The following is a 16,001-nucleotide window of genomic DNA, read 5'->3' as shown; positions in this document are numbered from 1 at the left end:
ATTAAAGCTACTAGTTTAAAAGAGCCCTTTAAAATAGTTCTAAAAGTTCAGATTATCATAATCAAAACAGTTTCTAAATTAGAATTTGAATGTTGTTAATGTATCACTCTTTCATGACAGAGTTTAGGAATCATGACTGTGTTTTACACATAGTTGATTCAATTATTTTCTGAATGAATAAGTGCAAGTTGGCATTTCTAATACTTCCCAATTTTATAATTTTTTTAAAGAAGGAAACGTGCCCTAGCCAGTTTGGCTCAGTGGATAGAGTATTGGCCGAAGTACTGAGGGTCCTGGGTTCAATTTCAGTCAAGGGCACCTGCCTTGGCTGCAGGCTTGATCCCTGGCCCTGGATGGAGTGCATGCAGGAAGCAAACAATTGATGTGTCTCTCTCACATTGTTATTTCTCTGTCTCTCCCCATCCCTTCCATTCTCTCTAAAAACCAATGGGGGGGATATCCCTCAAATGATAATTAATTATTTTTAAAAAGGAAATATACTTTCCAATTTATTGTGTAAATACTAGTTTTAGGGGCATTATTCTTAATATTTTGGACATTAATAATACTTTCCACACAGTGAGGTGATCTTTGTCACTGAGTTGCTATAATTCCCCCGTTATCATTCCTTGTCTTCCTTTCATTTATTCATTTGTAAAATGCCCCCTCAGGAATTATTGAAAAGATAAAATGGGACCAAGTAGGACCATTATTCTGAAGTTTTTTCTCTTAAGAAAAAATAACCACCCATTAAATAACCGGCTCAAATACTAAAATTAGAATGCTGTCAGACAATCTCCTAGGCACAGTAAAGGAAGAAGAGGAAGATACATCCCAGCCCTCAAAAAGCACACAATCCAATTTGGAAAGTCAGATCCATACAAATGAAAAGATAACTTATAAGAGAGCAAACTGTGCTAAGTGAGTATTGTAAATTATAAGGAATAAGAAAGCTGAAGCAACTCTAACTGGGAGGTCAGGATGAAGTAGGATTTGAACTGGGCCTCATTGATAACAGGATTAATTAGGTTAAGAGAAAAAAGAACTTTTCAAGGAAAAAAAACAATTTTAGCAAAGATTTGAAAATGAGTGAACAACTAGTATTTGGAGAATCTTTAAGATAATTCATGAAAGAATTCATAGGTGAGCATTAACACCTCAAATAGTGAAGAATTAGTGAGCTACATTACAGCTATTTATATACACAAAGAAACACCCTTTCTCCAGTCATTTCTTCTAATGTCTCTGCTTTCTTCTTTATATTCCCGACTCCTTCATTTCTTCAAATCATGCAAACTGAATTTGTTGAACACCAGAAATCTGTTGATATTATTTGTGTAAACCATAGCATTCTGTTGTGACTATCTGCAGTTATTAAACCAAGAGGAAATGGATAAGTTGTAGAAAAATATAACCTTCCTAGTCTAAATCATAAAGAATTGGTCGATCTAATATCATATTCAATGGTGAAAAACTGAAAGCTTTTCCTCTAAAATTAGGAACAAGACAAGGATGCCTACTCTTACCATTCTTATTCAACACTAGAGGCCCAATGTAAGAAGATTTGTGCACATATGGGCCTTGCTTCCCCTGGCTGCTGGCACTGCCTTCTCTCCTGCCAGAGCCACCTTTCACCCGTGCTGCACAGAGGCCCAGAGCGGATAGGGTGGTGCGGAATGCATGCATCGTCACCATGGCGATAACACAAGCGTCCTGCCCCCAGCCACTCAGAGCCTGCATATACAAATCAACCTGCCATATTTGTTAGGTTAGTTTGCATGCCCACACCTGATTGGCTGGTGGGCATTGCAAAGGTACAGTCAACCTGCAACTTTCACTTTTATTAGTGTAGACTATGGGGCCTAGTGCATAAAATTTATGAGCTGGGGGGGAGGGGGTAGGGGTGGTCACTCAGCCAAGCCTGTCCCCTCTCATAGACTGGGAGTCCTCAGGAGATGTCCTCCTGAAGGCTTAGGCCTGGGGCATTCTGGGACCCTAGCCACTCAGGGCCTACAGAGTCTGAGTGGCCTGGGTCCTGAGGATGTTCCTGGGAACCAGGCCTCTGTGTGCCAGTGTATGCAAATTAACCCACCAGCTTTGTTGTGTTAATTTGCATAATCACTCTTGATTGGCTGGTGGGTTTTGTGGAGGTATGGTCAATTTGCATCTTTCTCTTTTATTAGTGTAGATAGTTCTGGAAGTTCTAGCCTGAACAATCAGGCAAGATAAAGAAATAAAAGGCATTCAAATTGGAAATGAATGAATAGAAGTGTCACTTCTTGCAGATGACATGATTCTGTATCTAAAAAGCCCTAAGCCGGAACTGGTTTGGCTCAGTGGATAGAGCATCGGCCTGTGGACTGAAAGGTCCCAGGTTTGATTCCACTTAAGGGCATGTACTTTGGTTGTGGGCACATCCCCAGTAGGGGGTGTGCATGATTCTCTCTCATCAATGTTTCTAACTCTCTATCCCTCTCTTTTCTTGTCTGTAAAAAATCAATCATATATATATATATATATATATATATATATATATATATACCCTAAGACCTCTACCAAAAAAAAAAAAACTATTAGAAACAAATACAGTGAAGCTGCAAGATATAGAATTAATGGAAAAAATTCCACTGCTTTCCTATATATTAACAATGAAAACTCAGAAAAAAATAGAAAAATAAACAATTTCTTTTACATTGCAACAAAAATAATAAAATACCTAGGAATAAACCTAACAAAGGACATGAAGGATTTATATACTGAAAACAGAAATGTGTTATTAGAAGGGATTAATAGACACAATGAAATTGAAAGATATTTTGTGTCTTGGATTAGAAGAATCAACATAGTTAAATGACCATATTACCTAAAGCAATATGCAGATTTAATGCAATCCCATTCAAGATCCCAAGATAGTTTTTAAAAAAATATAGAACAGCCCTAACCAGTTTGACTCAATGGACAGAGCATTGGCCTGCTGACTGAAAGGTTTCATGTTCGATTCCAGTCAAGGGCATGTACCTTGGTTGTGGGCATATACTCAAGTAGGGAGTGTGCAGGAGGCAGCTGGTGGGTGTTTCTCTCTCATCAATGTTTCTAAATCTCTGTCCCTCTCTTTTCCTCTCTGTAAAAATTAATAAAATATATATTTTTAAAAAATAAAAAATGTAGAACAAAAAATCATCACATTTGTATGGAAGCACAAAATACCCCAAACAGCCAAAGCAATCCTGAGAAAAAGAGGAATGAAGCTGGATGTTTCATACTACCTGACTTCAAATTATACTACAGAGCTATAATAATCAAAATAGCATGGTATTGGCAAAAAACAGACATAAGAACAATGGAACAAAATTGAGATCCCAGAAATAAAACCATATGTAAATAGGCAACTAAATTTTGACAAAGGAGCCAGAAACACACAATGAAGGAAAAAAGCCTCTTCAATAAATGGTGCTGGGAAAATTGGAAGCTACATGCAAAAGAATAAAACTAGATTACAATTTGTCCCTATGTACAAAAATTAATTCAAAATAAATCAAAAACTTACATATATATCTGATACAATAAATTATATAGAAGAAAACATAGCTACTAAGCTTTTGGACCTTGAATGTACAGAACATTTTTTGAATTTGACTCCAAAGGCAAGGGAAGTAAAGGCAAAATAAATGCATGGGATTATATCAAGCTAAGAAGTTTATGAACAGCAAAAGAAACCACCAACAAAATAAAATGGCAACAAACTGAATGGGAGATGATATTTGTAAAGAAAAGCTCCAACAATGGATTAATACCATTAATATATAAAGAACTCATACATTTGAACACCAAACAAATAATTCAATTAAATTTGGCAGATCACCTGAACAGACACCTCTCCAAAGAAGACATACAAATGGCCAATAGATATATGAAAAGATATTCAACTTCACTAGCTATTAGGGAAATGCAAATCAAAACACAATGAGATACCACCTCACACCTGTTTGAATGGCTCTTATCAATAAGACAGGTAATAAGTGTTGGAGAAGTTGGGAAGAAAAAGGAACCCTCATTAACTGCTTGTGGAAATGTAAACTAGTATAGTTATTATGGAAAACAGTATGGCGGTTACTCAAAAAAATAAGAATAGAGTTACCAGATGGCCCAGCAGTCCTTTTTCTGGGTATCTACCAGAAAACTTAAAAACACATATTCACAAAGATATATGCTCCCCTATGCTCATTGCAGTATTATTTCCAGTGGCCAGGACATGGAAACAACCAACATGTTCTTCCGTAGATAATTAAATATGTTGTGCATATATACAAAGGAATACTACTCAGCCATCATGGATGGACCTTGAGAACACTATGCTAAGCAAAATAAGTCAGTCAGAAAAAGCTAAGAACCATATGATTTCACTCATACTTGGGATATAAAATGTAAACTCATACACACAGTCAACAGTATGGTGGTTACTAGAGGAAAGGAGTTAGTAAAGGGTAAAGGAGGCAAAATGGAAAATGATTTGACTTTGGATGGTGGGCTCACAATGCAAAATACAGATCATGTCTCATAAAAATGTACACTTAAAGCCTATATGATCTTATTGACCAATGTTACCCCAAAAATTTTAAATAAATAAATAAATAAAATAACAAAATAACACCCTTCTAAACTGTGTCTAATTTTTGCCCAGTTTCAACCACCAATGCAGCTCTGGTTGGCTCCTGTCTCTGGTCAGCTATTTACTAGGACAGAAAATGGCCATGAAGGACCCAGTCCTAGCACAGAGCTCCACTTCCAGCTATAAAAATTTTTTTTTTATTTTTTTAATCCTCACCTGAGGCTATTTTTCCATTGAACTTTTGGGGAGAGTGGAAAAGAGAGAAGGAAAGACAGAGAAAAACATCGATGTAAAAGAAACACATTGATTAGTTGCCTTCTGCATGAGCCCCGACTGGGCTGGGGGGGAGCCTGCAACTAAGATACATGCCCTTGACTGGAATCAAACCCAGGACCTTTTGGTCTGCAGGCTGATGCTCTATCCACTGAGCCAAACTGTATAGACCCACCTACAATAATTTTTCATGAGAACTATAGTAACAAGTATGATAGCCAATGAGTATTAATATAATAAATATTAGCACTAACATTTATTAATATTAATAACTAATATTAAGATAATAAATGTTAAGAAACTAATGTTAAGATAATAAATACAGTGGCTAACATTTGAGTACTAACTATGTGTTGGGCACTATGTTAAATACCTATTATTATATTTAATTAACACAATCATTCTATGAGGCAGTATCATCCTCCTCTTTTAACAAATCAAGAGATCATGGAATAGAGAAATTAAATGTTGTTCAAGAACACACTGCTGATAAATGAGAAGCCACATTATGCCAAAGGCTTTGCTCTGGAACAATATGAGGACATGGACCATGTGATTTCATTTTTTATTACAAATTTTAAACATATAAATAACATTAACATATACACCGAGTGGCCAGGTTATTATGATCTCTGAACGCATAATAATCTGGCCACTCAGTGTATATCTTATATAATAAAAGGCTAATATGCAAATTGTCCCCTTGACCAGGAGTTCGACCAGCAGGCAGGCTGGCCAACTGCCCATGTCCCCACCCCCTGGCCAGGCTGGCCAGACCCCACCCTGGCACGAATTCATATATTGGGCCAGATTATTATGAAATACTGAGTGGCCAGATTATTATGATCTCTGAACCAAAGATCAGTGTACTTTGTGAATGCATTGATGAACTAGTTTCAGATGACAAAAGAGGGAGAAGGAAAACTTCCTTACTAAATCAAGGTAACAATGTGGTGACCACTATAAGAAATGATCTCAAAAGTAAATGCCTATAGGTCACTAAGTTAGCAAATAATAGTTCTACAGCTGACACACTGACAGGTATTTAGAGACTGTACAGTTGTGAGATTATTAAATTAATTCCTTCTATTTGATAAATAAGACAAAAAATTGAGCTGGCATGCAAACACATTTCCTAGTTAAGTTTTAGAAAATATATACAACTTAGGAGTTCAATCTTTCTTTACCTTGTCATTGGTTCATTCATAATCTTTTATGGTTGAACATCACCTTTACTACACTCAAAAAGAAACAGGTGCTTACTATGATTCAGCTCTATGGACCGACTCCAGTTGCCAGTCTCATGGGAGACAGAACAGGACACAATAGACACATTGCCATCCGCCCAGTGGCACGTGCTCTGGACAGTCACTGTGCCATTGCCCCAATCTTTGTGCTCAGGGACACAGTCTCCCACTGGGGTCCAGGAGATCCAGGCAGCCGGCCTCCCCGCAGCTGCCTTACACACCGCAGTTCTATTCTCGCTTTGAAACAGAGTCACCTCAGGGGCCACTGCAGGGATGAAGAAGTAAATGCTTTAGTCCTAACACATTAGACATGGAATTTAAAGAGGAATTCCTTTGAGTCCCAAATCTGGTTTTCTGAATCACCCCAATGTACAATGTTTCTTACCTAGCACTCGGAGGTGATAGTTATTCTGGAAATTCCCATCAGGTGTTACCACTTCACACCTGTAATGCCCTTCATGAGTGATGGCCACTGGGTCAATCTGAAGGGCAGGAATCTGGTCAGGTCTGTCGGGCCAGGTCATTCTTTCATCAGTGCAGTCTATTTCTGTAATCTCATTTGTGTCTCTCCTGTGGGTTCTGATGCAGAAAGGCTTGTCTCGGAGGGTTATTTCCCAAATTGTTAAAAGCACATTTGTCAACGGGACAGGAGGGCAAGAGAGCACAGTCTTTGTATCCACCAGTACAGACAGGGAAGTATCAACTGGACACACACAGACACACACACACACAAACACACACACATACACACAAGAAGAATAAAAAAGAAAAGCTTGTAAGAAATTCACTTTACATTTTCCACATCATAATACATAACATTGTATTGGAACATTATTTTGCTGGTGGTCTTATTCCAAAAATATTAGACTTACATAGAAAAAAAATTTAAACACTACCAAAATACAGGGTGTCACCAAAAGAAAAATATGCATGATTTAATAGTTGACAACTCACTATTTACTCCTTTTCAGGTTTAACTGTTTTAAAATAATGGGTGAAGAGGAGAATCCAAGATGGCAGCATAGGTAACACCTCACACAACAATTTCAATAAAATACAACTAAAATACAAAATGGACATTACCCAGAACTACAGGAAAGTCGACTGACTGGAAATTCTACAATGAGAAGGAAAGAGAAAACCAGAAGGAAAATCAGAGGAGCTGTAAAAGCCTAAGGTACAGAGACACCTTGCGCACACAGAGAGAAAAGAGCCGGAGAGAAGGGGGAGGTTGAGTGCCTGGCTGGCATTCCCTAACGGGAAGTAGATAAAAGCTCTAGACTGTGCTGAACCCCAGATCCAACAGCACTGAACCCCAGTTCTAGGCCAGACCCTGGGGACCCAGGCTCATACAGAGGGAGCCTGGGCTGTAAGGCTGAATCTCAGGGGAGCAGTGAAAGGCAGAGCCCCCGGAGGCGTGCACATTACGTGCAGAGGATGGACAGTTGACTCTGATGCTAGATTGCCCTAGTCAGAAGGAGACAAAAGCTCTAGACTGTGCTGAGCCCCAGTTCTGACTGCACTGAACTCCATTTCTAGGCCAGACCCTGGGGACCCAGGCTCATACAGAGGGAGCCTGGGCTATAAGGCGGAAACCCAGGGGAGCGGCAAAAGGAAGTCCTGGGGGCCCACACATTGCACACGAAGAACAGGCGGTTGAATGTGCTGCTGGATTGCCCTATCGGGAAGAAGATGAAAGCTCCAGACTGCTCTGAACCCCACTTCCAACCCCACTTCCAACTGAACTGAAACCCAGTTCTGGGCTCATTGGGGGAGAGTCTAGACTGTTTGGTAGCAGGCGAAACTCGAGGGCACCTTTCTCTCAGAGGTGCTTGCAATGAGTACTGAAGGACCATAAGTAATACAAAGACTCGTGAGCCTCATAGGGCTTGGCTGACAGAAGCCAAGGCTGTAGGCTCCACCCTGAAACTCTGCCCCATCCAAGCTGAACACAGAGACTTTTAAGGCTACCAACTCAGGGAATCTTCGAAAATTCCGAGAAAAGGTAACAGATCACAAACAAAAGAAATGGAGGACAAAAAGAGACTGGATATAGAGTTCAAAACCACGCTTATAAGATTTTTCAAGAATTTCCTAGAAAAGGCCGATAAGACCTATGAGGATATGAAAAGGGATCAACTAGAAACAATAAGGGAACAACAAGAAATAATAAGGGATCAACAAGAAATAAAAAAATACATTGTCTGAAATAAAAAATATTATACAGAGTCCTAAAAACAGAATGGAAAATGGCAAGAATCAAGTCAAAGATTTGGAACATAAAGAGCCAGAACATACTCCTTCACAGAAGCAAGAAGACAAGAGAATCCAGAAAGTTGAAGATAATGTAAGAAACCTTTGAGACAAACGTAAGCGAACCAACATCAGAATTATGGGGGTCCCAGAAGAAGAGAGAGAGCAAGATACTGAAAACATACTGAAAGAAATAGTGACAGAAAACTTCCCCTACCTGGTGAAAGAATTAGATCTACAAGTCCAGGAAGCACACAGAACCCCAAACAAAATGAATCCAAAGAGGACCACAACAAGACACATCATAATTAAAATTCCAAGAGCAAAAGACAAAGAGAGAATATTAAAAGCAGCAAGAGAGAAACAGGTAGTTACCTATATAGGAGCACCCATACGATTGTCAGCTGATTTCTCAACAGAAACCATGCAGGCCAGACAGGAATGGCAAGAAATATTCAAGGTGATGAACAGCAAGAACCTACAGCCAAAAATAATCTACCCAGCAAAGCTATCACTCAGAATTGAAGGCCAAATAAAGAGCTTCACTAATTAAAAAAAGCTAAAGGAGTTCATCACCACCAAACCAGAATTATATGAATTGCTGAAGGGAGTTCTTTCGGAAGAGAAAGAAAATAAAGATAAAAATTATGAACGACAAATACATAACTATCAACAAATGAATCTAAAAACCAAGGGAATTAAAAAACCTGATGAACAATATAAACTGGTGAATATAGTGGAATCAGAGGTATGGAAGGGGAGTGGACTGATGATTCTCAGGGAAAAGAGAAGTGAGGGGTGTGGGAAGAGACTGAACATAAACTGTGCACCTATGGATGAGGACAGTGGGGGATGGGGAAAGGGCAGAGGGTGGGGTAGAAACCTGGTGGAGGGGGGGAAAATTAGGAACTTTTGTAATAATATGAACAATAAAGGTTTATTTTTTAAAAGAAAGAAAGAAATTAAGACTCAGAACTAAAAAAATAAATAAAACTCATTAGTCAACAGAGCCAAATATCAACTGTACAACGATTGAAATTTCTTTTGAGAGCCAAATTTTTTAAACGTAAACTTCTTCTAATGCCACTTCTTCAAAATAGACTCGCCCAAGCAGTGCTATTTTGTAGAAGAGCTACACACTCAAGGGGCCATAGAACTGCATGTGGCTTATGAGCCACAGTTTGCCGACCATGGACTAGGGTGATTGCACCTCCTAAATGCACTGAGGAGAGAAAGAGTAGATTCCAGAACCAGCAGTCATATCCCATCTTTTCTGGATCCTTTCTCTATAAATATCTCCCAGTCTCACCCAGCGACAATCCCCTAGTTTAAGTCCCAATTACCATTCATCTAGGATCTAGCATGTCAAACTTGCAGCCCACAATGAATATTTTTGTGGCCCAGCCAATATAATGGTATGTAAGAAACACTTAATAAAAAATTTGGTACTTAATTTTTACAATATCCTCTTTTGAATAATTATTAATAATGAACTACAATGTTTGTGAATGACTGATAATTACCGTATTTTTCGGACCATAAGACACACTTTTTCCCCCCCAGAAGTGGGGGGGAAAAGTCCCTGCGTCTTATGGTCCAAATATAGCCTACACATATACACTTAAAAAAAAAAGTTTTTTTTACTTACCTGGCTCTGTGTGGTCTCTGTGTGCTTGCCCAGCTCTAAAATGGTTCTAAATGCTGCTGTTTACTTTACAGGGTTGATTACATGTGTTTATGACTGTGATGTTGGGTTTTAATGCACATAAAATATTTTAGGACACTATTTGTTTCAGAATCTTTTTTTCTTCATTTCCCTTCTCTAAAAACTGGTGCGTCTTATGGTCCAAAAAATACGGTATTATCATGTTGTATTCATTTCCCTTATGAGCCTTTCACACAGGCACACCATTTCTTTCCACTAATACTAGCAGAGAATATGTTAGCAGCCAATTGCCATATCATTAGTATTGGACTGACTTGTTTGGTGTGCACAACGGAAAATATTTCTCTTTCCAAGAACAAGAAAAGTGGGTTAATTTGTGTTATGCTTATTAATTTATGCAGTTATTCCATGTCTGGTAAGTTAGTCTTCAAGAAAAAAATACTAATTTTTATTAAAATGTTCTATTATTTTATGTTAACCGTTACTCATTTATTTTTGCCCTTTGTATTCAGCATGTCTCTATTAAAATAAACCTACGTTTCTATGAAAATTGAAGCTTTTGTTTGTTTTTTTTTTGCAGCCCACATAAACTTAAACCTTGTTTATTTGGCCTGTGTTAGCCTTTCAGTTTGACATGCTTGGTCTATGTACTGCAAAGCCTCCTAATTATATCTCTGTCTCAAAACTGTCCTGTCTTCAATTTATACCTTCCATTGCAACCAAGTACATCATTCTATAACACAGATGTGATTCACACAACTCTGAGACCCTTCACAGATCTCCTCCTTCTTGAAGAAAACATTTCAATGCCTTTGTGTGGCTTTGAAAGCCCTCTTTTTCAAAATGGCTACCTTCCCATCACTCCCTACATTGCTCCCCCACTTCAGAAAGAAAACTCCAAGCACAATTGCATTTCTGTGTCTTTCCTCACATGTTCCTGTGGTCTGGCATGCCCTACACAATGTACTTTGTCTATTATAATACTCCTTACTCTAGTGTTTCTCTTCAGAATGTGTAAATCTTTTGACTTGTTTATTCCAATACTCCTCTTCCTTTAAGACATAGTTTCTGTGATACAGCCCCTGTGAAGCTTTCTCTGAGCCTTGGTGCTCACAGCTCCCTCTTTTAGACTCTGGCACACTTGGTATGACAGCTGTGCCCATGTCATGTGACCCCATAAAACTGAGCCCCCTGGGGGCTCTCTTATAGTCTTACTCATCTTGCTCATCTTTGTGTTCCCGGTAAAGTCTAGACGAATGCCTGATAGAGAAAGCTCCACAATTTTCCAATGGAATTCAATTGGTTTGGGGGCTGAGGGGGAGGGTCATTCAGGGTTCATAACCCCACAGGATTGAGATCACCATATTCTTCAGCTAGGTACAAGGCTGGCCCTCAGACCATCAGCTATGTTTCTAAGGAAGTTCAACACTCCATTCCTTTAGTACTGGCCTCAAAAAAAAAAAAAAAAAGTATATTACGTTCTAGAGGAGGTGTTACCAGTAAATGGTTCTGCTCTCTGCCCACAAATGAAACTAGAAAAATATTCAGAAAAAAGAAAAATCAATTTTAGGTACTTACATCAAGTGGGAGCCACTATTCTCCACAAAATTTTATATACAACATGATTGTAAACAGTTAACCATAATTAAATTGCATTTAAATCCTTACACAACAGTCCTGGCCAGGTGGCTCAATTGGTTGTAACATCATCCCATACACCAAAACGTTGTGGGTTTGATTCCTATTCAGGAACCATACCTAGCATACCCAAACCTAGGTATTCCATACCTACATTTCATCTTTGTTCCTCCATCCAGGCACATATGGGAGTCAATTGACTGATGTTTCTCTCTCCCTCTCCCTTCCTCTCTCTCTAAAATCAATGGGAACCTATCCTTAGGTGAAGATTTAAAAAGTAAATAAATAAATAAATAAATAAATAAATAAATAAATAAATAAATGATTTTTAGAAGCCTGACCAGAGTGGTTTAGCAGGTAAGCCTCGACCTATAAACCAGGAGGTCACAGTTGGATTTCCAGACAGGACACATGCCAAAACTGTGGACTTGATCCCAGCGATAGGCATGCAGGAAGCAACAAATCAATGATTCTATCTCATCATTCCTGTTTCTATTTCTCCCTCTTCCTTCCTTTATAAAATCAATAAAAATATATTTAAAGAAAAAAATGAAAGTTAATGTGTTTTTAAAAACATTGCAAAACAAAGGAGTTATTTCATCATTAAATGAAAAAATGTTAACATCTTAAAATTACGTTCATAAGCTATTAGTCAATGATTTCCCATTTATGAAACACCTTCTTTTGAACTTGACTACTATTTTATATGAAGTAACCCTGCCTCCACATAAGCTGAACTTATTATAGTCCTTTCTCCAGATGCTACCCCTGATTAAAATTGTTTGGTCTAGTGGTGGACATCTCAATGACCTGAACAAATCAGAGTACAATTTTTGAACCAGAGCTAAAAGAATAGTTCATTCTTCTTTCTTCCCCATTTTTTTTCTACTCTGGTGGTTAATTATATGTCAACTTGGCTAGGCCACCGTTCACAGATATTAATGTACATGTTTCTGTGAAGATATTAATGTACATGTTTCTATGAAGACATTAATGTACATGTTTCTGTGAAGACACTTTTTAGATGATATTGTCACTTAAATCAGTAGACATTGATTAAAGCAAATTAGTCTCCATAATGAGGTGGGCCACATCCAGTCAGTGACAGACTTAATTTAAAAAAGACTGACCAAGAAAGGGAATTCGTCCAGCAGAATGCCTTCAGACTTGAACTACAAATCTTTCCCGGTCTCCAGGCTGTTGGTCAAATTCCCTTCAGATTTGGACTTTCCAATCTTCTATAATTAAATTACCAAGTTCCTTAAAATAAATCTTTCTCTCTCTCTCTTTCCACATGGGTGTGCGCAGGCACATACACACATGCATGCACACAGAATCCTATTTTTCTGTTTCTCTAAGAAACCCTGACTAATTCATCTACCTTGGGAAGATGAAAATGGAAGCAGAGGGGAAAAGGGAAAAGAGATGAAAGAGAGAGGGGGGAGGAGGGAGAAAGAGGGAGAGAGAGGGAGAGAGAGGGAGAGAGAGGGAGAGAGACAGGGAGAGAGAGAGAGAGAGAGAGAGAGAGAGAGAGAGAGAGAGAGAGAGAGAGAGAGAGAGAGAGAAAGCATTCAAATTTCTAATTCCATAGTTCCAACACCCTTTGGATTTTTCTTTGGGTTTTACAGAGTTTCTGACTATCAAATTAGTCCGAGTCTACTTCAAATTTAATTTCTGAAAAAATTCTGATTTTTTAGTATTATTTTTTAAAAATAACAAAGGTTTTAAAATATTCCTTATTATTTTAAAAATATTTATTATTTAAGGGCCTAAAAATGTTTTCCTGTGAGCTTAATCACTCAATAAACATTTAGGAGTCCTTTGCTTATGAAAATATACTCATGCTCCACATTCTAATGTTGTACTCAGTTCTACCACATTTAAAAATAAAGAATTCAGTAAAGAGCTTAGAAATGAGCAGCATACAGGCCTCTGAAGTAATTTGGTTTTCCTAGGCAGCTGTAATTGGCTTGAGGTGGAAGGAAGACAAGGGGATGGGATTCTGCTACATTTAGTTTATATTAGACTCAATAATCTATTACTAAAACAGATAAGAAGTCAGAGCTGACCTTAGAGGGCTTACCCACATCAAGCTATGATTTAGATACTCTATATTTAAAAGATTTAAAATTCCTAGTATAAAATATAGCTTAGCCTTTCCAGACCTCTCCCATCTTACCACATCCAGCTCCCAAAGTTCCTGGGTTCTGTCCGTTTTTTCCATTTTCGAATTCACCACCAACCAAGACTGTGTTTGTAATGGAAGAAAATTTATAATGTGGGTACTTTTGATTATGCTGTTATTGGGATTTCCATTGGAAGCATGAAGAAAAAATTAAAGTTTTATTAGAAATAAAAGGTTAAGTAAGGTGGGGTAGGAGAACTAGAAGAGAAAATTCAGGATCCATAAACATTTCCATAAAGGGAAAGAAGTAAACATTTGAGACTTTTTGGCCTATTTGGTCTCTGTTGTAAGTATTCGTCACCTCAAGAAAGCAGCCACATATAATACTGATACTATGGGTGTGGCCTGGTTCCAATAAAATTTTCTTTACATTTTTTGTTCTTAAAAAAATACTTATTTTTTTATTTAAAAAAATTTAATGTTCACACAATTGCAGGTGGGCCCTTTTCTCCACCCTTTGTGACTGGCTGGATTTTGCCCATGGGCCATAGTTTGCTGACTCTTAATTTAAAATATGGTGTTTTCTTTGTTCTAATTTCTTTCATATAGCACAATTTAAAACAATAAGCATCTATTGGGTGCTCTACTTTCTTCTGTTTACTTTGCCTTTTAAAGATAAACTAAAGCTCTACCAACAACTACAAATTCTCCCTCAAATTAAATAAATTTCCTATTCTGACTTTAACATAACTAGCAACTTTCCTCCCTCCCTTCCTGCCTTTCTTCCCTTACCCTAAGTGAAGTGTGCCAACGATCGACAGCATCCAATAGGATTCTCCTGAAAATAAAACTACCATGTACCCTACTCCATTCCCAACTAAGGTAGCTGTCTGATCACCAAGAGATGGCAGCCAGGAGAGACAAAGATTACTGTAGTAGATGAGGGCTTTTTCTTGTGGCATTTGGACTCTGCCAGCCCTGAGACCTGCTCTCTGTTTTAAAGGCTTAGGTTTTTGTCAATAGAGAGTTCAAAAACTCTGCCTTTATTGATAATTTTAAACGAATATTTAAAGTCTCTTCTTCTATCCTTTGGATTTTTCTTCCTATGTCCCATAGAAATTGTTATTTTAGTGAAAAAACAAATATTTTTCATGCTCTAAACTGTTAGATTGTTGGCACTCAGTGGATTTTCATTTTAGCAAACTTATCTGGGAATATTGGCAATTTGGGCACATTAGCTCCTAGAAGATGGACCTAATATGTGTCTAGAAACTAACAGGAGTCTTAAAAGAGCCTGGTCTTGCCTTAAGTGGTGTCTTCATGATTGACCTGAGTGAAGTCTTCAAACATTTTGAATTTCAATGATCTCCCAGGGGGCTGGAATATGGGCAAGACCATCTGCTCAATAAAGGCTTTCCAGTGAATGGAGACCCAGGGAGAAACCTGCCTCTCAACCCAGATACCAAATCCTCCTACAATCAAGCAAAATCCAACTCCTTCCAAAGAATACCCTGAGAAGGAAATCAACAAATTATCTTTACAACTTCTCATACTAGAAATAAAACTCACAAGTTAAAATATATTCTTGAGTGTGCAAAAATGATTTTTTTCAGAAGAGAAAAGAAATTATGCTTATTTCCACAAACATTTCTCTGATTACATTTATAATAGTGGATATGCTTTTTAAAATTCATAAGTTGTTAATACATGAGTCCTTTGGTTTTGCTGTCTCAATTGGCAGCTAGTTGCTATAGATTCCTCTTTCACATCAAGTATCATAACTTCATTGAAAATAGAAAGTGTCCTTCTTATTCAGTCTTGTTTGAAGCTTTGTATGCAATACCAAAGTAGTACAACAAACATTCAAAGTTTCTGATCAGTGCTCCTGTGTTCTTTCTTTAATTTCTTCATATGAAATCAAATTTTCTTTCAAATTTATAAAGATTATAGTTTTGCATTATTAAATCAGAAGTCTAATCATTTCTTCCACAGGGTGTCCAAAAAAAGTATATACTGTAACAGCTTTTGCTCAATTTTGAAAATGAAATGTAGTTTAATAAATACTCCTTTTAAAATTAAATCTTTATTGTTGAAAATATTACATATGTCCCCTTCCTCCCCTCATTTATCTCTTCTAGCTAAACGCTATCTTTATAATTATTCAAAGTGTCTGTATACACTTTGGGGGGA

General features: G+C 37.6%; 1 protein-coding gene across 1 annotated transcript; it reads right to left on the bottom strand.

Moving 5' to 3' along the window:
* Positions 1-6,095: 6,095 nt before the first annotated feature.
* Positions 6,096-13,910, bottom strand: LOC311615135 (cell surface glycoprotein CD200 receptor 1-like; the record flags this gene model as incomplete). The annotated part of the gene is made up of 4 exons (XM_084870383.1): positions 6,096-6,394; positions 6,515-6,832; positions 13,770-13,779; positions 13,866-13,910. 4 exons carry the CDS (start codon positions 13,908-13,910, stop codon positions 6,096-6,098), a joined length of 672 nt encoding a protein of 223 aa, XP_084726509.1.
* Positions 13,911-16,001: the final 2,091 nt, after the last annotated feature.

Source organism: Pipistrellus hanaki (assembly GCF_964339955.1).
Source record: "Pipistrellus hanaki genome assembly, chromosome: 2".
NCBI lineage: Eukaryota > Metazoa > Chordata > Mammalia > Chiroptera > Vespertilionidae > Pipistrellus > Pipistrellus hanaki.
Note: the sequence above shows the minus strand (reverse complement) of the source record. Positions and strands in the feature narration are given on the sequence as shown.